The 23,757-nt window shown below is 37.1% G+C and overlaps 1 protein-coding gene across 2 annotated transcripts; it reads right to left on the bottom strand.

The window, feature by feature from the left end:
* Positions 1-1,258: 1,258 nt before the first annotated feature.
* Positions 1,259-22,938, bottom strand: lpcat3 (lysophosphatidylcholine acyltransferase 3). Of its 2 annotated transcripts, none has more exons than XM_060870623.1 (14): positions 22,791-22,938; positions 20,632-20,796; positions 17,396-17,503; positions 14,522-14,628; positions 11,662-11,755; positions 11,465-11,502; positions 10,501-10,679; positions 10,285-10,393; positions 10,056-10,142; positions 8,765-8,931; positions 8,480-8,627; positions 7,542-7,697; positions 6,073-6,202; positions 1,259-2,394 (listed from the first exon to the last, which is right to left on the bottom strand). In XM_060870623.1, exons 2-13 carry the CDS (start codon positions 20,714-20,716, stop codon positions 6,083-6,085), a joined length of 1,398 nt encoding a protein of 465 aa, XP_060726606.1. In that variant the 5' UTR covers positions 20,717-20,796; positions 22,791-22,938; the 3' UTR covers positions 1,259-2,394; positions 6,073-6,082. The 2 variants fall into 2 exon arrangements, with proteins under 2 accessions (XP_060726606.1, XP_060726607.1); XM_060870624.1 differs by lacking the exon at positions 1,259-2,394 and adding an exon at positions 4,880-5,517.
* Positions 22,939-23,757: the final 819 nt, after the last annotated feature.

Raw genomic sequence — 23,757 nt, 5'->3', positions numbered from 1 at the left:
TAGGTGACAACAACAACTGAATCAGATTTCAGATTGTAGTGATTTTTCCCCTAGCAATAAAACAATGTTCAGACACCAGATGAGAAGAATAAGTACACACTTCCGATTGCCTGAAATTGTTAAGAGAGAATTTAACATCTATGTATTATTAATATAGGCTACTAATTAGTTGAACATCAATAAGTGTGGCTACCTGTCTTAAAAAAACATTTTGGTAGCTGATGTTCTGGAGCACTCAGTGTCTTCATCACCCATGATCGTCCTAAGAGAAGAGAAGCAGGCCATCTATCTGGCAAGAGTTATAAGGCTACCTCCGAAGTGTTTCAAATTCACTATACTACAGTGAGAAGAACTGTTTACAATTGTAGAGGTTTCAAACCACCAATGTTCCTAGGAGTGAGAATCCCAACACTACCATCAGTTCAAGGTCAGAACATTTAATGTTCAGAGATGTAAGGAAAAGCCCAAGAGCTTCATCATGTGACCTACAGGCCTCTATAAGCATATTAAATATTTATGTTCCTGTCAACACAATCAGAAAAAGACCAAACAAGTATGGCTTTTGTGGAAGGATGAATAGTGGTCCCTTCTATTCAACAAGAATATGGAAGCATGATTTAGATTTGTACATTTTATCTGAACCAAACCATGACATCATGTAAAAAAAGTGGTAGGACTGCAGTTAAGGTGTTAGACGACTGATTAGAAGGTTGTGTTTGAGTCCTAGATCCACCCAGCTGCCACTGCTGGGCCCCTCATCAAGGCCTTAACCCTCAATTTCTAAGCTGTATAAATGAGATAAATGTAAGTCGCTTTTGATAAAGATGTCTGCCAAAGGACAATTTAAACATAAATGTACAGAACCAACCACAGTGTATTAAAACAACAACCCCATATAAATTGTCAAGATATTGGAATAGCCAAAACAATGTTCAAACCCCAAGACTTTGAGATGCTGTGGAAGGATCTTAAGTGAGCTTTGTATTAATATTCGCCCTCAAACATCAATTAACTAAAGCAAACTACATGAGACAGACAAACTCCTATGTTTACTTCAATTTATAGTTGCTTAAGGGTACTTATTATGTATGTGAATGTTATATACTATTATATGTTGTACGTATGTGTTTTTGCTTGTTACCTAAGGTTATTAATTTGTTTATAGTAGTTGGTGAAGACCAGACAGAGGGTGTACTTTCTTTTTGAATATAAATATCATCTATGATGTTAATGAAAAAAACAACACATACCACAGATATCTGATTTTCATCAAATCCAGCATTTTTAATGACCATTGCAAAAGAAATGGCTCATTTAAAATCGTTTTTTTCCATACATTTGGTAACAGTAAGGCAAAATTAGTTAACCGAACAACATCGGTGAAATGTTGAACAAGTATAAATATTAAAATCCCCGAAAACTATCCCCGAAAGCGAGTCACTTCTTTTTCACTTTGAGTCAGGAAAAAATTTCCTCACTTTAGTTTAGTCAACATTGGGGCCAAGTGATTAAGATTTTAAGCAATACAAAAATTATCATTTTGGCAAGTAGTTTGAATTATTTTATAGTATGTGTTTAAATTTACGCAGAGACCGGGACGGACGAGTATGTGGGAGTGAAAAAGTTGACAAAGTCCTCACATTCGTTATTGTGGACTTATTTTTGTTGAAAAAGCTACAAAATTACAAAATCGTCAACCCATTCTAAAATTGCTAAAAATATTGTGAAAAATCTGTTAAATTAGAAATTAAACAATAATACTCATTTACACGCCAAGGTATATCCAAGTTTCACTGCACATTCTGTGTTTTATATATTACAGTGTTTTGTGTAAATCTGACCAGTGGCTGCAGATTTACGAAAACGAGTGAAAAAAGGAAATAAAACGCCAAAAACACCCAAACAAAGTTGAAATGCAGGCAGCCTTCAGGCCAGCTCTCAGACTGGGTTGTTTGGTTTTGCTGAAAATGACATCATCAGCAGGTGCTACCAAGATTCCCCAAACTAGAGAGCTTAGGAGTGCAATACTGTGGCTGAAAATCCTGTACGGATGGGTATGGATATTAATTAGCCTCCACATTTCTCTACCTCTTAACAAAAAAGTCTCCTGAAAAACTAAAATTCTTTCACATTTAATCAATATATAAATATATATATATTGTACCACTCAGAGAGCATTCTCCATCTCTCCTTCTCTTGATCTGAAATGATTCTTCTTCTTCATCGTCAGCCCAAAAAAAAAAAAAAAAAAAAAAAAAACATAAGGAAACAAATTTGTTTGTACAGATTTATGCATGTGTGTATATATTTATAATATATAGTTAAAGGCCTTAAAAAGTTTCCAGTCAGTCACAGTTCCCTTCAGGTAGCTTTCAGAGAACCAGACAAAGAAACCTGAGGGGGACAAAAGAAATAAAGAAAGAAGAAAAGATGAGTTTAGAGCATGGTGGAAAACTCTTGACTGAAAAACAACTGGAAAAACAAAGCATTTGAATTTCAGGAATAACAGTTTGGTTCAGCCCCTTATTTCAACTTCAGAAAATATCACACTTAATTGTAAGGTCAGCGTCAGATATCTACGTATATAAATATATATATATATATTTCCTTTTCTCTCTCTTCTGTTTCCATACCTCTGTAAAGCTGCTTTGAGACAATGGGAAATTGTTAAAAGCGCTATACTTATATATATATATATATATATATATATATATATATATATATATATATATATATATATATATATATATATATATATATATATATGCAAGCAGAAGCAAGAGATACCTCATGAGCCCAAGCTGTGCATATTGCACATTGCGCCACATGAATGATCCATTTATTATCCGTCTTCCCTCCATCACAGACATCAGCATTGTGGATGACCTTACACACTCCTCACACAAACTCTTCATCCTCCTGCTGGCTGGGAAAAGGTACTGAAGCATTCGGGGCCTCACAAACAGAAGAAACCACACCTTACTTCCCTCAAGCCTTCGGACTCTTTAACTCCCAGAGACTGGACTGACATGAACACACACGCTTGAGCTCAACTGTACATCTCTGCACTCCTATTGCACATGACTTTTAATAATGCTACAATCTGCTGCTAACTGTCCCTGATGTTTACATCTGCAGCATTTTCACATGCACTTTACTCACTACAGAACTGTGTACTGGTCAGTGCTGCTCTGTAAACACTCTTGTGCTGTACTTTATTGTACGGTCTGTCTCACATTGTCTTCTGACTTGCAGTGTTTGCACACATTTGCTTTATGTAGTACTGTGTAGTGTACTTGGTTCTGTTTTATGTAACACCAGGCTCCTGGAGTAACACTGGATCATTTCACTGTGTACTGAACCAGGAGTATATGGTGCAAAAAAAAAAGGAACGAGAAGCTTCACAGTGAACGGTTTATGAGATAAAACATGCAGCTGATTTAGTTAAGCTGTTTCCATCCATCAGCTGTACAACAAAGTGTTTTTGAGGCTGGTCTGAGGTATTCGAATTGTCCGATGATGTAATCTTCTATCAAAATCATGGCATTCATTTCATGTGGTTTCAAGGTTGCAAGAGTATAGATGATCTCTTTTTCCTTAAGCTTCCTCACTGCACTGGTGCCATAGCAACACTTAGCATTGCTGACAGAAATGTACACTTTTACGGTTCTCATGTTTATTACTGTAGCACCATGTATCATGGTTGCTCGCTGGATTCTTCTTCGGTTCTGAATCGAGCATGGGAAAATCTATGATGGATGTCAGTGTTCGTCTGTTTCATCTTGGATGTGTCTGTATGATGTTCAGTCTGAGCATGTCTCTAATCTAAGTGAAAGGCAAATTGAGTGAAACAATTAAACAACTCTTACTTTGTTAAATTGGCGTCCTCGTTACTTTGATGAGAAAAGAAGAATTATAATAATAAGTTATAATTATAATTAGGAAGCACAGTGGTTTATTGGGTAGCATGTTTGCCTCATAACTCTTGAGGTTTGATTTCTGTCTTCACCCTGTATATGTGGAGCATCCATGTTCTCCTAATTGTTCAGGGTTTCTTCTGGGTACTCCGTTTTCATCCCCCAGTCCAAAGACATGTGTTGTAGGGTGATTGGTTACTATAAGTTGTGTATAGTTTGTGTGTGGTAGTATCCAGGCTTTCTGTCAGCAGGTGTTGTATATGTGGTACAAAAAATGGATGGAGATTGATGCAGCATCATCATCATCATCATCATCATCATCCTGTCCTTACAATGGAACAATCATTTGATTACATCTTATGTGCTCCTTTGATGTCAGATTTGATTTTACCACAAAGGCACACAAATATTTCTTATAGAACTTCTTCAAACTTTCTCTTCCATACCCGTCTACCTGCATCTCCATTTACCCCTCTTTGCATAGCCTACGAAAGCCTTTCCGTATAACTGGGTTTCAGGGCCACTATGTTAGGATTTGAAGAATAAAGTACTACTATTAAGCTGTCATTATGAAAAGGTGACATGTGGCAGGGTAAAAAAAAAAGCAGCAGTTCACTACACACTTTAAACATCTCCATCTCTGCTAACAGCACCCTGCCATTACAATGCGTTTCCTCCTTTTGTGTAACATTATACAAGAATAGTATAATACTATAATGTCACCAAATCTTCCACCGTCCTCAGGCTGACATGAGATGACAAGCTGCAGTTTTCTTTCTGATCATACGCCCACAGCGCTAACCTTTTTCTTACATTGCAGGGTTTGCTTTTTATTCTCAAAATCATTATTTTAATTTAAAATATACGCCCTACAATACCGAGGTACCTTCACTTTAAGCTGGTGGTATATTTCAAATGATGAAATAATTTAGCATAATGGAGCACGACAGAGCACTCTGAAGTTTGTTCAACTGTTTAATAAAACCATGGGATACACACTATTTGAAATGTGTACATTACTGGATGAATGTACAGTGTGGTGAAACTGGCTATTCCTTTCTTTAATCAAACTAAAACAGAAAACGGGGTAAAAACAGACTTTTTCCTGTCACAGTTAGGGACATAACAGTATTGGCCAGCATTGACCTTGGAAATGTATTGTGAGATAACTATAGAGAGGTGAACTGTCCTCAAAAGGACTGTGGTGAAACAGAAAGCTTCCTATCTAGGAGTAAGAGATTTTGTGTTGAAAATGGTTCTGTGATGCACATTTTAAGTTAGAGGTGGCTAAAGCTACAGTATAAAGCATTTGGCCCTGGCGGACCTAGCTACACTTTATATGACCAAAAGTATGGGGACGGGGGAGTATTGCGGATGCCGTTCCCTAACCATATAGGCTTTAATATGGAGGTGATTCCTCTGCTGTTATTGTAAGCTCCACTCTTCTAATGAGGCTTTCCACTAGGTTTTGGAGAGTAGCTGCAGGGATCTTTGGTCATTCAGCCACAAGGGATTGATGCCAGGTGAGGCGGTGTGGTGTGCAGCCATGAAAATAAAGTAGCCAAAGTCCACATAGACCGATTCTTATTTCCGATGATATCTATAATACAAGCTCATTTTAGAAGTTTGGAGAAACTACACGATAATGTCTAAATATTATTATAATAATATCAAATAAATATGAACAGTTTAGAGCAGTATTTAGGCTTGAAATATGTGTATAGGATTTGAAGAGAATGTTGTAACTTGTTTCTGGGCTGTCAAACAAACAATAAGCAGCCAATGGCGTCTGCCAAATTTTGTTCATTTATTAAAGTGGAACGTGATGCTGATAATGTTGACAGGGATGCCTCCTCCACTAACACCACTGAGTCTAGGCCTTCTTTTTAACTGGGCATGGCGCAAATACCCTTTAAATATACACTACACACATCAAGGAAGCTATTAAAGAAAAAAAGATTTGTCTCTAATCCTAATCCTGTGACTTTGACACTGTTTGGATCAATTGTAAAACGTGACATCATCAGCTGCTTACAGTGATAATTCCACATGAATTCCACAAACATTCAACTGCTGGTTCTTGAGATATCATGCACACAAGATGAGTACACTATATATGCACATAAGGGAAAGAAAATAAATATCTAAACTTTACCTATTTCTCTCTAGTCCTCTTTTCTGTCGCTCTTCACTTTCACAGGCACCAATGCCATACGAAGGAATGGTAGGATAAGGAAGGCAATGATGAAAAAGAGGTGACCACAAAAATACACAGACGAATAAACCTGGAAAAGAAAATCGATAAATATAATAAAAGTAAATAAATATTAGTAAATCAAAAGACAATGCAAAAAAAAAAGCAAACAGCAAGTGTGTATATATGAGCAACACAGTGCTTTACCTGATTTGAGACAGAGAACAAAAAACACCTAATGTACAGAGTAACTATTATGAAATATTTTGGTAATACTGTAGAGAGTAATTATATAGGAACTACAGTGATGTTAATATGTGATTGTGGAGGATGGATGTGTACACGTGAAGCCATGAGTTTGCATACACCTTTCTGAATCTGTAAAATGTTGATCATTAAGAGAGATTGATTGAGAGAGATAGAGAGACGGACAGGGAAAAAAAGATCATAATGATTTCCAAATATTTATTTAGCCCTGCCCTTAATAAGCAATTTCTCATAACAGATGTTTACATATAGTCCACAAGACGCAATAACTGGATTTACACAAAGGAACCAGCTCTAAGGTTTCACATATGCTTCATTCCTAACACTGACTGCTGTTACCTGGATGATCTTTTTACGTTTTGTGATCATTATTTATGAATCCTGAGTTTGTCCTGAGCAGTTGAACTGCCCACTGTTCTTTAGAAAAATCATTCAGCTCCTGCACATTCTTTGGTTTCCAGCATATTTGGTTTTATCTATTATAAAATGTCTTGCATATTTTGTCCCCTGACAAGCAGAGGCCATATGATGAGTCTGACAGCTAAAGGACTGCTATATAGAACTAATACAGAAGGTGCAAATATTAATTGATTCTCAAGAATGCAATATGATGCACTAAGAACGAGGGGGTGTAAACTTTTGAACAGGGCAATTGGTGTAAATTGTAGTTTTTCTTCATTTTTCCTTTGGGAAACATACATCTTATGTAGGCAGTACTTAATGAAAAATATGAGCTTTAAACAAAATAATAACAATTTACACTGATCATCCTGTTCACTTGGCTCTTAATATTTAAACATAAACACAGTCTGTGATCCTCCAATAGGCATGTGTAAACTTTTGAACTGGTTCATTTGTGTAAATTCACTTTCCCTTACGTTTTGTGGACTATACACAGTATGTAAACATCTGTTATGTAAAATAGCTTATTCAGGGCAGAACTAAATAAGAAAGCAAACTGCAATTTTTATGGTCCCTATTACCTTTTTTAATTGTTAACATTTTCCAGATTCTGGAAGGCTTATGCAAACTTATGACCCCAACTGTAAATAAGTAAATGACCACAAAAACCACAGACAATTTAGCTCTCTATTTTCCAAATCATGGATGTCTGTGACATCATCAGGGTTCAAACACGGGCACTGCTTCAGGTCTTCACCCACCTTCAGCCACTTGTCGTAAGTGAAGAGGCAGAATGCTACTAACGGGTAGCCCATGAAGAGCCAATGGATAAACTGCTGTACTATGTATATAAGGGGATACAGAGGGCTGTTTGCAACGGCCGTCAACTTGGGGCTGTCCTTTATGATCGCCTGAGCCTGAGAGAACACAAGCATGAAACAATGTTAACACACACCCTACAGTAGACAGTTCCTAATCAGTGTGCATGTAGGCATGAACCACAATATTCAATTAACTCAGAGGAAAAAGATGTGTACAGACTTCCAGACACCTAAAAGGGACATATAATTTTAATATTAATAACACTTAAACCAATGCTTATTCAGTGCCTAAATAAACACCTTCATCAACCCTATTCAGCTGATCTTAAACAATATTAACCTCTCTCTAACACACAATTCATGAAGTGCTTTTAATATTTAATATGTTGAACCAAGGTAAGCTCTTAAAATACTACTCACACACTCATTTTCTACCGCTTCTCTGAACTACCTTGGGTCACGGGGAGCCTGTGCCTATTTCAGGCGTCATCGGGCATCGAGGCAGGATACACCCTGGACGGAGTGCCAACCCATCACAGGGCACACACACACTCTCATTCATTCACGCAATCACACACTACGGACAATTTTCCCGAGATGCCAATCAACCTACCATGCATGTCTTTGGACCGGGGGAGGAAACCGGAGTACCCGGAGGAGGGGACGGGGAGAACATGCAAACTCCACACACACAAGGCGGAGGCGGGAATCGAACCCCCTGGAGGTGTGAGGCGAACGTGCTAACCACTAAGCCACCGTGCCCCCTCTTAATATACTATTTTATAACTATTTGTATAACTCTATATCTGATTTGTAACTGCAGCAGTGGGTTCAAATTAAAAGCCACTTTTTTTTTTAATTAAAATCAGCTGGGTTACCTGCTTCTCTACGTTGACAATTATGAACTCCAAGGAGAAACAGAGCAGGTAACCGGAGTGCAGGCCATGCCAGATCGCCAGGAAAAACAGTGTGGCCATCTGTGATGCCATCTTATTACCCAAAAACTTTAGCCTCTTAAAAATGTGCCTGCACAGAAATGTAATAACATGGAGACACAGAGGTGAGAGGTCAGCAGTAAAGAGACAAAATATCACAAAACTTCACACTAGTATTTTATATGATTATTACGATCTCTCATTTTGTTAGAAAAAGTCGATGTATACCTGGCCACCCAGGCGTTAGTGTTAATGTTAAAGGAGTTGATGGTCCCTGTGAAAAGCGGCGTGGTCTCGTATATCCACACTCTCATATTAGCACAGGCATCCCACTTGGGCTGCCCGTCCTCACCGCGACCGTTGTAGCCGAGCCCAGCGAGGATACACACTCCCTCCTGTATTGAACAAGTACAAAGGCAAGAAAGCACAGTTAAACCGGTTCCAGTGGAATGCAAAACTGAACAACCAGCTGTTTTTACTACATAATAACCCCAGGTGGTACCTGCAATTTATAAAGTCTACTTTCTTAAACGTTCAAAAACAGTCATGCATTAAAATGTGCAGACTAATAGATTAGACTTAGATTTTTTTTATAAGCCTAGATCACAATCTGATTTGTGTTTTTATGGATTTCCTGCCACTGCATTACAGGCCACATTATCATCACATGCCAATCTAAACAAAACACGCACACAGTTCTCAAGAAATGTTATTTTTTAACTACATAATCCATTCTTAGCGCATTTAAGACACATATAGCTATTGGAAGCTATTTGGTATGCTAGCTCGGATATAATTACAGTGCTTTATGGCTGACAAGCGCACAGAGGTCTAGAAGTTTTTTAAGCTTGGTGCTAACATAAAATTGAAGCTCCTGTAAAAGAGCTAGCATAAAATGCTAATAACTAACTTGGCAGGAGTGATTAAACAAAAAGCAAGGGTGACTGAAAAATGAACACAAATGCCCTGGAGTGAAAGAAAAACAAAAGGGACAATGATTAAACTAGACAATAACAGTAGGATGATGGAGAGGTTTAAAGATAGTGCAAAAATGCTGTACATTTTGTATGCAGTGTTGAGAAGAAAGAAAACCTCTGTAATCCACTGTCAGTTACTACATATTTACCTATGGGTGTGTGTGACAGCAAGCTTTTAGCAATAACATACTGTATGCTGAATTATTAGTTATTAGCATGCCAGCTAACATTTAAGAAGTATAAAGCTGTTTTTATTTAGCCTTGGCTAATGTTTTCACAATTTCCCTTATTGTTTGGTGGAAGGGGAACTAATTTACCACAAATCTACTTAAAGAGTTTAAAGTGAAACCAGGAGTATTCTACTTTTACTAGAATATTTCTTTATTTAAAGGACTACACTTTTACATGAGTCAAGAATTTTATCTGTTGTGAATATTATGGCAAATCTGGCTACAGTCCAAAAACGTCTTCCTTCCAAACAGCTTTTATTGAAATACTAAACACAAAAAGCCAGTATTTGTATGTGAACATTACAGACTTACAGTTATCAGCCAGCAGGTCACATATTTGTACAGGTTTACTTTAGCCCACAGCAGGATATACACACATCTGTACCAAAATGGCTGAGCCTGGACAACAGAGTAAATAACAGTTACAGATATATTAAACAGTTATTATTATAAACAAGATGAAAAAAAATATCAATAGTGCTCATATGAGTATAAAGACGTAACAAATATTGCAAATAATTTGACCGTTATTAACACTGACCTCATATTCATCTGTAAGGAAATAGCTGTCTGGGTAATACGGCTGAAATATCATAAAGATAAGCAGTGAGGATGAACCCAAACAAAAGCGCATTAATGCAGGGACCGTACTAGGAGAGAAAGAGAGAGAGAGAGAGAGAGAGAATAATCTTTCAGTACTGCAGTTCATAAGGTTCATTTCATTATTGTATAACTGAGCCATGGACAGAGCGCTAACCTGTTTGGCACCTGCCCTGGACAGTCAGACATTTCTCTGGAAACCAGGCGCAAGTAGTTGCGCAGTGTGAACTGAGGTCCTACCAAAAAGCCACCGTAGAAGTACGAGAATCCACAAACCTCCAACAGAGACGGAGTAGAGGGAAGAGCAGCGGCCTTCTGCTCTGCGCTCAACTGAGACTAATGCACAGGGCAGGAAAGAGGAGACATAAAAAGATCTTCATAAAAAGTTACCTGCATATCAATTTAAAGTAAAATGTGGTATTTATCAAACAACAAGAAAGATATTTCACTGATATTATAATGGTCACTTAAGTGCTTTTTTAAGATGTCCATTTTTAGATGTAAATTTTATTCCGTTTTAAATAAAAAGAGTCCTGCATTTAGGTTACAGTATATTGCTACGGCAAATAAAAAAACACAGTTTTAAAGGCAGAAACCTGATCAGTAACCTCATCTTAGCATATCTATATTATTATTATTATTATTATTATTATTATTATTATTATATTTTAATTTTTTTTAATTGCCTAGAATTTTTGACATTAAGTTTAAAATTTTAGGATTACCATTATTAAACGATTACATTAATCTAAATATAAGATTACAAAACCTATTTCTAGATTAAAACGCCTTCGTACACCAGTTTATATAAAGCTGGGTTCTAACCTTTTTTTTTTTTTATAGTACATAGTAATGTTAAAATATAAAAATACTAAATTACAAAGGCAAATGGTAATCCATAGTATATAAATACATGATTAACAAGTCTACCTAAGCTTATAAGTAGGTTAAGTTAGAAGGAACAGAAACACCTTCCATATTTAGAATTCTAAAAGAACACACATGAACATCACAAATAATTGTGAAAAAAAAAGTGAAGTTACATAAATAAAATAGATCCTGTTATGAAGACAGACAACAGTTGAAACATTAAACCATACAGGATGAATCAGTCAACTCACTGGTTCTTTTCCTCCATCATAGTAATCAAATGACAAACCTATGGTGTGAAGAAGAAAGCAAGGAAAGCACCTTTGTCAGTTAACCTAGTATTTGGTAAGGTGTTAAACGTTTAGCTTTCCGTGATAAATGATTCCAAAATATTTAAAGCTGACACTCTGAATAAACATTACAATAAGTTTAAAAGAACTGAGTGTACCGATGAGTTTTAGGGTGAGGACACAGTGGGGCATGGTCCACTTGATATCATACTCTTGTGTAGCTGTGTAGTAATAACCAATCAAGAGGTATGTCTGAGAGAGAGAGAGAGAGAGAGAGAGAGAGAGAGAGAGAGAGAGAGAGAGAGAGAGAACAAGTCACTTTAAAATTCATTCATTCATTCATTCATCTTCTACCGCTTATCCGAACTACCTCGGGTCACGGGGAGCCTGTGCCTATCTCAGGCGTCATCGGGCATCAAGGCAGGATACACCCTGGACGGAGTGCCAACCCATCACAGGGCGCACACACACACACACACACACACACACACACACACACACACACACACACACACACACACACACACACACACACACACACACACACACACACACACAATCACAAACTACGGACAATTTTCCAGAGATGCCAATCAACCTACCATGCATGTCTTTGGACCGGGGGAGGAAACCGGAGTACCCGGAGGAAACCCCCGAGGCACGGGGAGAACATGCAAACTCCACACACACAAGGTGGAGGCGGGAATCGAACCCCGACCCTGGAGGTGTGAGGCGAATGTGCTAACCACTAAGCCACCGTGCCCCCCCCCCCCCACTTTAAAATTGAACATTTAAATGCACTTTGTTATTTTGAAACATGTTTCAAGACAAATAAAAAAAGGCAGAATTTCAAAAGTTACCTTAAGAAAAAAAATAGTTTCGATTCACAATGACATTGACAATGATGTTTTTAAATATATACACATACAACAGACAGAGAAAAAGCGCTAGATTAAGTGTTTCAGCCAGTGAGGACAGCCAGTGACATCTAGGGGAACTTCATTCCACCACCACTGTGCCAGAACATAGAAGAATCTTGCTAGATGTCACTAGTTTCTTTTGTTTTTATTTCACTTAAATTAGCTGCATCCATAACTACGCTCATCAACTCTGCCCATTTTGCAGACCGCTAGCTCATGAGCCGTGTGTAACATGAACAGATGTGATGGAGGATGTTTTCACTGCAACAGTTTCACCTCACAGGAAGCACTAGACTCTAAAAGTCACAGCTGTTTCCTTTAACTAAGTAGAGTTTCATAAATACTGAATATAAAATCCACTACTAAAAACTAATATATTGAATTATGCCTCTCTTTGAACCATTAACCAGGCTATAAGGATGGGATGAGAGGAAAATAAACACAAAAATGTTGTATTGTGTTACTTTTATCATTACTCCTGACTGCAGTGTACATAGCGTGTGCTGCCTTACTATCAGCATACGCAGAATTAAGACTTTAGCCCTCAAAATGATCCACGGCCTTGAACACTTTTTGGATAGCTGTTTAAGAGATACAGTTTCCAACTCTCGTTGTGTGATATTCGCTCTGACAATGAGCTCTTTTAAGGCTGACAATTTGTAGACGCCACAATATTTTACCCTGAAATTCATGTCTGGGGATAATTGAATGTGATTATCATAACTGCTTGGACGCATAATTCTATAACCTGAAGGGAAATTAAACACACCAAGTAAATTTTTTTTCTTTTATAATTCTATCTATATTTTTCTCTTTTAATCTTAATTCTGTGATTAGTTTTGGCGCTGTCTGTGTTTCAAGGTTTTTTTTGTCAAACTGTCACTTGTTATCGGTCAGTGTAGTAGAATTGATGTCACCGTCTACTCTTTTAGGATCTCTGTGCATGAACAGCCTTGTTTCATTCATGAGCTGCTTTGCATAACAGTCTAATAAATAAACGCAAATGTAAAATGCAAAACGCGAGGTATACATGCGTGCTGTTCTATGCAGATATAAAAGACCATCGCTACACATTACATGTTTGGCTAATAGGATGTGTTGTCTGCATCTTTTTCAATTCAATATATTTGTGCTTTTAACGATGGACATCATCTTTACATATTTATACATTTACAGAAATATATAAAATCTGGATATACATTTTTAGCAAGCCAGATATGATGGAGGTGTGGAAAAACTCTGGGACTAAATTAGGAAGAAACCTTGATAGGAACCAGAATATAAATGGAACCCATCCTCATCTGGGTGACACCAGAGAGTGGGACTATAAATATTTTACCGTTCTGTAACTGTGTAATATATGGTCAAAAATTCAATGATATACCCAGGAAAAACAGACTTCCTGTTAAAGCCATCTTGTTAAAGTCATCACTTGTTTCTAGGTGTTCATAGATAACCATTTAGGTTTTTCTAGATGACCATGTTGGCCTTCCTCAGCAGCAGGTTGTGGTTTCTCTGTGATGAGAACTCCAACCAGAGGTAATCAGATCCAAAGAACAAAATCTAATTTAATTCCTAATGAATGGTTCACAGCCAGGGGAGCATTTTTTTTAATTATCCTAACATGTTAATCTTAATTACAAATCATACTCTAATGATGTGAACACCACTGCATTCACCACTGAACAGATAATTCCTTATAACAGACGAAGTTAAAATTCAGGAATGAGCCTGATGTTTATACACACAATTATCATCTGTCTGATCATACAGTATGCAGGAATTATTTATAATCACACTGTCTGGCTTCCATTTTGAGTCTGGTTCCTCTTAAAGGGAAACTAACTTGCTCATTAGGGATAATAATGTGATAGTTATTTATGTCAAAGCTGATTCGTGATGTCGTCCATTGTTAAAAGGTCTATATAAATAAAGGTTATCCATTTTATATTAGAGCTGGAAGCGATTTCTAGGGAAAGCAGTATATATCTTTAGCAACATGTGACCATTGCTATAATGAGTCCTAAGACGCGTTCAGAAGCAAAATGTTTAACAGCTGTCACAAATTAGAAACCATGTTGGTGTAGAAGTCTCTCACCATTTGGAATATAAAGCTGCTCAGGACACCAGTGACGGTTCTTCCCATAAGTCTCAGCAGCAGGAACTGGATGATTATGCATAATGCAGAGTGATACACCTGAGACCCTGAAAGTAATACAGAGAATAGGTGTGTTGGAGCAATCAGGTGTGAAAGGGCAGCTTCATTTAACCCTCTGTGTACAGACTCACTCTCACAAGCATGTAAACACACACACACACACACACATATACAGTGGTGTGAAAAAAAGTGTTTGTCCCCTTCCTGATTTTTTTTTCCGCATGTTTGTCACAATTTAATGTTTCAGATCATCAAACAAATTTAAATATTAGTCAAAGATAACAAATAAACATGCAATGAGACTGTTACAGCGCTGTGGAGGAATTTTTTACTGTTAAATGTGGTGTTACCTTTACGCCAGATGTAATGGGACACAAACCTTCCGGAAAGTTCAACTTTTGTCTCGTCAGTCCACGGAGTATTTTCCCAAAAGTCAAGATGTTTTCTCTTTAGAAATGGCTTTATAACCTTTTCCAGACTGATAGAGCTCAATTACTTTAGTTCTCATTTGTTCCTAAATTTCTTTACATCTCGGCATGATGTGTAGCTTTTGAGGATCTTTTAATAATCCATTAATAATAAAAACCTTCATTTAAAAACTGCATGTTGTGTTTACGTGTGTTGTTTTTGACTAGTATTTAAATTTGTTTGATGATCTGAAACATTAAAGTGTGACAAACGTGCAAAAAAATAAGGAAGGGGCAAACACTTTCATTTTATATACATACACATACATACACACACACACACATATACACACACATATACAAACACACACACGACAGAAACAAGGATTTCCATCCAGATCCAAAAGGTCTTAGAAAGATCTGTTTGCATGTACTCTAATCACTCAGCCATCCATAGCCAGGGAAGTGGTGGCTCAGTGGTTAAGTCTAATCATCTATCTTAAGTATGTAACCTATTGAGCCAACATTAATGTTAGAAGTTTAAGCACTTATGTATGTCGCTCTGGATAAGCGCGTCTGCCAAATGCTGTAAATGTAAATGTAATCAGAAGGTCTGGGGTTTAAGTCATGGTTTAGCCTGTGAGCAAGACTCTTATCCCTCTCTGCCTCAGGGGTGTTGCATCATCACTGAGCCAGTGCTCTGACCCCAGATTGCTAAGATGCAATGATGTTTAAAGATAATACTGTCATTGTGCTTGTAAACGTGATAAATGAAGGCTGTTAAATATATTTATGTAAATGCAAATTATAAAAAAAGCTGAATGGACCAGCCCAAGATAAATATTGCAAAGAAATGAATGATTTTCACGGAATGAAGGAATTCTATATGATGGTGTTGGGGATGGAAGTCATTTGTTTCTGCACTATATCTATCAATCTAGAGAGAGAGGGACAGACAGGCAGATGGATAGATGGATAGACGTGATGGCAGAGGACACTTATAAGCTGCTTGTACAAACAAATCAACTTCACTGAGACTCTGACCTGAAAAAAATATTTCATGAAAAAACAAACAAACAAACAAACAAACATCAAATTCATCTTTTACGCCGCTGATGCTCTTTTCTTTCTGTGCACTCTTACAGTCTCTTTCATAGAAACACGTAATCGTTTAATATATTTTGTCCACTTTTGTAAACTGGTTTTATAACTGCTAAAATGTCTGAATGAGACAGTAGGGAGCAAAAGGATGGAAGACACTGACAAACAACATTCAGACAAATAATCAGACGGTGAATAGACACACCTGCTGTTAAGGCCAGGGCAGCATTAAAAAAAAAATACAAATAAGCACAGGTTAGTCAATAATAACAACTTTTCCCTGGAGCAGTCATGTCTCAAATCACACACTGTGCACTTGGACTATGTTACACTATTTACCATCAGGTGGCAGTAATTTTGTAGGATGCCATTGTCCCACGTCAAACACATTTTGCCCAGAAAGAAAAAACAACATATTATTGTGTTGTAGGTCATGTCACAAAAAACACAGGGACAAGTGCCAAAATTAAAATATTATGCAATGTCCTAAATTGTTGGGACAACCTTTTAAACTGCAGGTTATCTACGCTGCCTCTTCCCCTGACACAACTTGGCACACTACGTCTTGTTACCTTTGAAATGTGCATGAACTTTGAGACCTAGCTTTGGCAATTGGCAAGCATCCTTCTTGTTTGTGGCTTTACTGCATAAAGAGGAAATCGTTACGACATTCATTCTGTAGTTTCTGTCGTTTTACAAAAGGGGAAACAAACTCACTGCGTTGGGAGACTGGGAAATAAAGCAAACTGAGATTAAAGTAAAAACATGTTTTAACCGATGACCAAATATTTGTGAACAACAGACCAGTCACATTTATATGTGCTTGTTAAAAATCCCATTAAAGATTTAGTCACATATTTGATTTTAGAATAAACTCTGCTCTTCTTGCAAGGCTTGCCATAGGTTTTGCGTTGCAGTAAGCATTCCAGTTCAACCCAAAGGTGTTCAGTGGGAATGAGGAGAATGCTCTTTGCAGAACGCTCAGGTTTTCCACTCTAACCTTCATGTCTTCATGCTGGAACAGATTTGGACCTCGTAGTTCCAGTAAAGGGAAAGTGTAATTCTACAAATTATACAAAGACAGTCTATACAACTGATGACTTCTAAGTTTGCCTGGAAAAGAACCACATGTGTGTGTGTGTGTACTGTATGTGTGTGTGTGTGTGTGTGTGTGTGTGATCACGCATGTATGGTCAGGTGTCCACATACATTTGGCCATACAGCACAGTTAATTCATAGCATCATCCCCGTTCTAAATCTCCTGCCCATTTCCTAATCACTCCCTCATTTTTTTCCTTTGACTCACCAAAGTTGAACACGGCCAAGGAGAGGCCCGAGAAAACGTGAAATAGATGAATGACGGATGGAGACTGATGGAACAGAAACTGCCGGTACACCAGTGCAAAAGGATAACCTGTGAAGAGAAAGAAAGAAAGAAAGAAAGAAAGAAAGAAAGAAAGAAAGAAAGAAAGAAAAAGAGAGAGAGAGAGAGAGAGAGAGAGAGAGAGAGAGAGAGAACATTTATTCTAACATAAGATACAATACTGTATAAGTAGAAAAAAAAAACATAAACCTAGTTGCAAGAATATCTGAGGCAGGATTTGCTCTAGTTTTTCAGAACTGTTAAGAGAAATTAGAGGCAAAATAGATGTTAATACATCATGAGTTTTGTTGAACAAGATTGTAATTGTTATTACACAGATTGTTATTAACATGTTATTAGCTTAGATAAACACTACAGCAGTAAACACTAGTCCAACGGGTGTAATTTGCTAAATCTGAACAGAAATGCAAGTAATTTAACAAATTAATTTTCCCTTTTGTGTTGAATTGTGCACCATTTATTATTGAAGAGCAAATTGGAGCAAGTCGAACAATAATAATAAAAAAAAACAAACGTATTATTTATGTTTAAATCATTATTTATCTACAGTCCAACTCAGCACACATTGGAGGATGATCTGTACTTCTTAGAAAGCCAATCATGCATCTAAAATCAGTGTTTCTCAAATGGGCTACAGCAAAGAATTACGCAACAAAAAAGAAAAACTTCTAAGGGGAAAAAGTGAAGCCTATTAATTTTTCCAGACAGCAATTTAATGTAATTAGAACTATGGAGGTTATAAAACTAATTAAAAATGTATTATATAATCAAGTAAGATTTACTGAGCTGGAACACACTTTTTAATTAAATGCACCTTGTTTGTGTTTAGGTTTGAACATAACTGCAGCTAAAGCAAAAGGAAACAAATGTCTTAAAAAAATCATGCACCTTCTAGAAAAGGAACAAAAACTTCAAATGAAACCCAAACTCAAAAATATGGGCCGAATTCCAACAGGATCTGAATAATTAACTGTTTTGTTGGAAAGATCCTTTCTTTCAATTGCCAAAATAAATCTAACCAAGTTAAGTGACTTAATATATTATTGGTGTGGGGTTCTTTAAGCAAATAAGACTACTCTCAGTGTCTAGGCAAGCGTTTTACTTTCTTGGACTTTGTACTGAAACTCTGAAACTAACTTTCAAGAGTTCTTAGGTAAAGCCTGAGGGTACATGCTACAATCACGCAACTCACCATAAACAGGTGATAATATCTGACAGCCCCGCCCACTGAGGCTGATTGACAGATAAGACTATGCAATAAACCTTCCTGCCTATTTCACAACAGGTTAGACATTTCAGCACATCCTCAAGCAAAAACCTTTTGCATAAATTGTCATTCAAATTTAGCCTGACAGCGAGACTATTTGACGTCCTTGTCGGATTTGTTGCTGCAGCATGCAGTTTCACTGGAAATATTAGTTCTGATAATCAGGTTCTAGCTGAACTACAAACACTTCACAACTTTTCTACAAACCAGATGTACTGCTTTTTAGACAAGTGCTTTTAAATGTGCTCAGCATTTCATACAATAGTAGAGTGCTTCAGGGTGTGCCTCTATAGCACTAGATATAATGGAAACTTTACCAACTCCATTTGGATGGGATTTATTTTACCTGAACTGATTTCTACAATCTTTTCACTAGGTAGCGACAGTATAAGCTTTTCAGACGTGATAGTCATTGTGCAAATTGACCAAAAGACTAAATTTCAGAGAGACTTTACCTCACCTCTTCATGTAAAATTAATCTTGTCTGTATACGTCTTTAAACAGCTAATTATCCCGATGTGGAATTTTGCCTGATTTAGGAGTCACTTGAGGGTGTACTGAGCCTATTTATAAATTATACCCTCAGTGCACTTGAAAAATTCTACTAAAAAAATCAATAAAACGGTGCTGAAAATATTGCTACCAAATATACTGAAATTAGCAAGGGGCAATAAAAGCCTTGGGTGTGTAAGAACATGCCTTCTCTTCACTTCTGGTGTATCCACAAAACTGAAATCATAGGAATGTTAGGGAAAAAGTTTCCTCATGTTCACTTGATGTAGTCAGCAAAGTTGCCAAAGTCACTATGTGATGCATGTCGAAAAGACAGCATAACAGAATGTCAGTAGGGAAGTAGAGGTTTCATTTCATTATAACTCCAAGGACAGCCCAGTGGCCATGTCGGTGTCACGGCTCTGTTTCTGCCCCAGATTCATGCTCTGTATATTCCACACAGTTTACAATCCAAAACAAAGTAAACAACAATGAAGCATACCGAAAATATTGACCTCATAAACTGCATTTAATTAAATGCCAACCACGTCATCTGTTTGACAACGTGTCTCTATACAGATTTATGAGTCAACAGGTGACCTTGTGTGAAGAACTTTTGCTGTAGCTAGAAAAGGCAAATGTTATCGAGCTATTATAGAACAAATATATATATATATGTATATATATATACATATATATATACATATATATATATATACATATATATGCATTTAATAGCTGGGCTTTAACACAGATTTTCATCAACTTATGAAACACACAAATAAACCTGTTTAGAGTGTAACAGATTAAAAAAAAATAAGGTTTATAATAGTGTAAATATATTTTAACATCTCTTATTTGGTCTTTTTTTCAACATGGGTCGTACAGTGCAAATGCCCTTAGTTCTCTTAATGACAGCACATGGTGTGATATTTTGATCTCATTCATCAGCATGGCCATGTTTCAGGCCAAAGTCTACACCTTTACTCATCTTCTGTCACTCAATCTCTCTGTCCAAAGTTTGATTCAAAATCAGCAGAGACACAACTTTACTTTTCAAGTCATTCATGGTAAATAAAGTTGTGAGAAAGTGGAATAGTGTTAGGAAGCCATTCAAAGTGAAAGTGTCAGACTCGTGCTTGCAGGACCTGAGTAAGTGACTGAGTTTGCTGGGAGACACTGAGCCCTTGTGGACCTCCACGTACTGCAGCACTGCGTTTCATTCTGATCTGCTGTACTGAACACTACTAAGCGCCCACAGCAGAAGCAGCTCTCTGACCTGACACAGGGTTTAACTCAGCTCACTAAGTTACACTGAACACAAAGCTGCGGTCAGCTCGTTTTCATAAAACGGAACATGTATACAGTTTCATATGCGAAGAAGTTCAACTGTGCTTACCTATTAAAATAGAAAGAATGAGTCGAACTGCCGATTCGGGTGAGCCTAAATATTCCGCCAGGTTCTCCAGCAAGGAAGCCGCCATGTTTAATGTGGGCGGAAGTGGCGCTGCCGGGAGTTTCCGTGATTATGTGCGGCAGCACGGTAGATCTCCGAGCTCTCTCACTGTCACACACACACACACACACACACACACACACACACACACACACACACACACACACACACACACACACACACACACACACACACACAGAGAGGTCTCCTGTTATAGTATTTCTGTTGTCTCCTCCTCTCCACAACACCGTCACTGCGACACCACCAACTGACAAACTTCAGTTGAAATGAACGATTCTCAGACTTTTTACAGTCAGAGATTACTTCAGAATGCGAATTAAATTACACGAATCTCACAGGAAACATTTATTTAATAAATACAATCAATATTTCTGTTACATTCACATTTCTGGCATTTAGCAGACACAATATTCAGAGTGACTTACAGTTTTATTTCAGTTTATACAAGTGAAAGGCCTGGGATTCGAACTCATGACCTTCTGATCGGAATAAGAATCAGAATCAGGTTTATTATCAGACCAAGTGTGTACAGACATAAATAACACTATACTATACAAGACAAGACAATACAGATATAAATAACACTATACAATACAATACAGACATAAATAACACTATACTATACAAGACAAGACAATACAGACATAAATAACACTATACAAGACAAGACATAACAGATATAAATAACACTATACAATACAATACAGACATAAATAACACTATACAAGACAGTAGTGTGTGTAACGTATACAGATGATGTGATGACTGACAGTTTTGATAATGCAGTACTTATAGATATGAAGCAGGGAAAATAATTATGGTGAGTTGTTAATCAGGGTGATTGTGTGGGGAAAGAAGCTGTTACTGAGTCTTGTGTTTCGGTAAACAAAGCAGATACAGTAAGTGCAGGAAACAGTGGAATTAAAGATCCTAGTGCTTCATAAAGCACAGAACTAAACGACACCTCTCTCTCTCTCTCTCTCTCTCTCTCTCATACAAGGGCGTCGATTTGTGTAGGGACGGTAGGGACATGTCCCTACCAATATCCAGGGAACACTCAATTGTCCCTAACAATAATTCGACCAAGCCTATATATTATATATATATATATATATATATATATATATATATATATATATATATATATATATATATATATTTATTTATTTATTTATACATAACCACTGATGTCCCTCTGTGTCTTGTGCTTTTTTACTTATTTCCTTTAACATTTATCCAAGAATCATTAAAGAAGATTAAAAATATTTTACAACGGCGTTCTGTAGATAATAACGAAATTGTGGAACACAAACGGTTAACAGATCTACCCCCTGCAATGAATCCCACCTCTGTAACCCACCTCTCTAAAAGGATTGGCTAAGGACTGGATAAGGGCGTCTGCCAAATGCTGTAAATGTAAATGTAAATGATTGGCCTTTGCCTTTTTTGAGTCCTGATTCTCTAACCCACGTCGCTGTTTGATTGGCTTTGTCTTTCTCGCTAATGTGTTGAGGTACAGTAGGAGGCTGCAGCTATATTCCGTTGTATGAAGCAATATGCAGTGAATATGCAGGCTACCGGTATGTGAGTAAGAAAGTATTCTTATAACAACAGTTTTATGCACAAAATACTGGGAATGTTGTCCCCACCAATGTCAAATAAATTATGTCCCCACCAATCAAAGTGAAAGTGTCAAACCGCCTTCACACTGCACACCACAAACGACAGCCGATAAACCGGAAGTCATTCATTTCCTATGGAGAGTCGCAAAGTCGCTGCGTGCCGACAATCCGCGGATCCGTAATTTTCGGATCCGTTTGACTCGTGCTTGCAGGACCTGAGTGACAGTTTGCTGGGAGACACTGAGCCCTTGTGGACCTCCACGTACTGCAGCACTGCGTTTCATTCTGATCTGCTGTACTGAACACTACTAAGCGCCCACAGCAGAAGCAGCTCTCTGACCTGACACAGGGTTTAACTCAGCTCACTAAGTTACACTGAACACAAAGCTGCGGTCAGCTCGTTTTCATAAAACGGAACATGTATACAGTTTCATATCGAAGAAGTTCAACTGTGCTTACCTATTAAAATAGAAAGGATGAGTCGAACTGCCGATTCGGGTGAGCCTAAATATTCCGCCAGGTTCTCCAGCAAGGAAGCCGCCATGTTTAATGTGGGCGGAAGTGACAAGACAATACAGACATAAATAACACTATACTATACAAGACAAGATAATACAGACATAAATAACACTATATTATACAAGACAAGACAATACAGACATAAATAACACTATTATACAAGACAAGACAATACAGACATAAATAACACTATACTATACTACACAAGACAATACAGACATAAATAACACTATACTATACAAGACAAGACAATACAGACATAAATAACACTATACTATACAAGACAAGACAATACAGACATAAATAACACTATACTATACTACACAAGACAATACAGACATAAATAACACTATACTATACAAGACAAGACAATACAGACATAAATAACACTATACTATACTACACAAGACAATACAGACATAAATAACACTATACTATACAAGACAAGACAATACAGACATAAATAACACTATACTATACAAGACAAGACAATACAGACATAAATAACACTATACTATACAAAACAATGCAGATGAGATACAATATAGACAGTATGAGTATTAAATATGAATACAGAATATATGACTGATCAGTTATGTACATAAAGTGTGAGAAGTGCATGTTAGTGCAAGTTAAGTGCAACACAAAGCTAAGTACATAAAGTGAACATGTGTAAAATAAAGTGCAAGACAGTGCAGTACAACATAATACAATAATACATACAATAGGTTAATAAATATATTAGGATGTGCGACCCCACCAAAACGCCCCCTGACGCCACGCCCCTTCTGAGAATCAACCAATCATCTGGTTAATAATAAAAATCTTTAGCTATTACTGTAGACAAACAAGAAGATGATTGTATTGTTAACACCCTGTAAAATAACATTATAACTGATCGATTAGA

This window comes from Tachysurus vachellii, chromosome 5, assembly GCF_030014155.1.
Source record: "Tachysurus vachellii isolate PV-2020 chromosome 5, HZAU_Pvac_v1, whole genome shotgun sequence".
NCBI classification, from domain to species: domain Eukaryota; kingdom Metazoa; phylum Chordata; class Actinopteri; order Siluriformes; family Bagridae; genus Tachysurus; species Tachysurus vachellii.
This window is presented reverse-complemented; position numbering and strand designations above follow the sequence as displayed.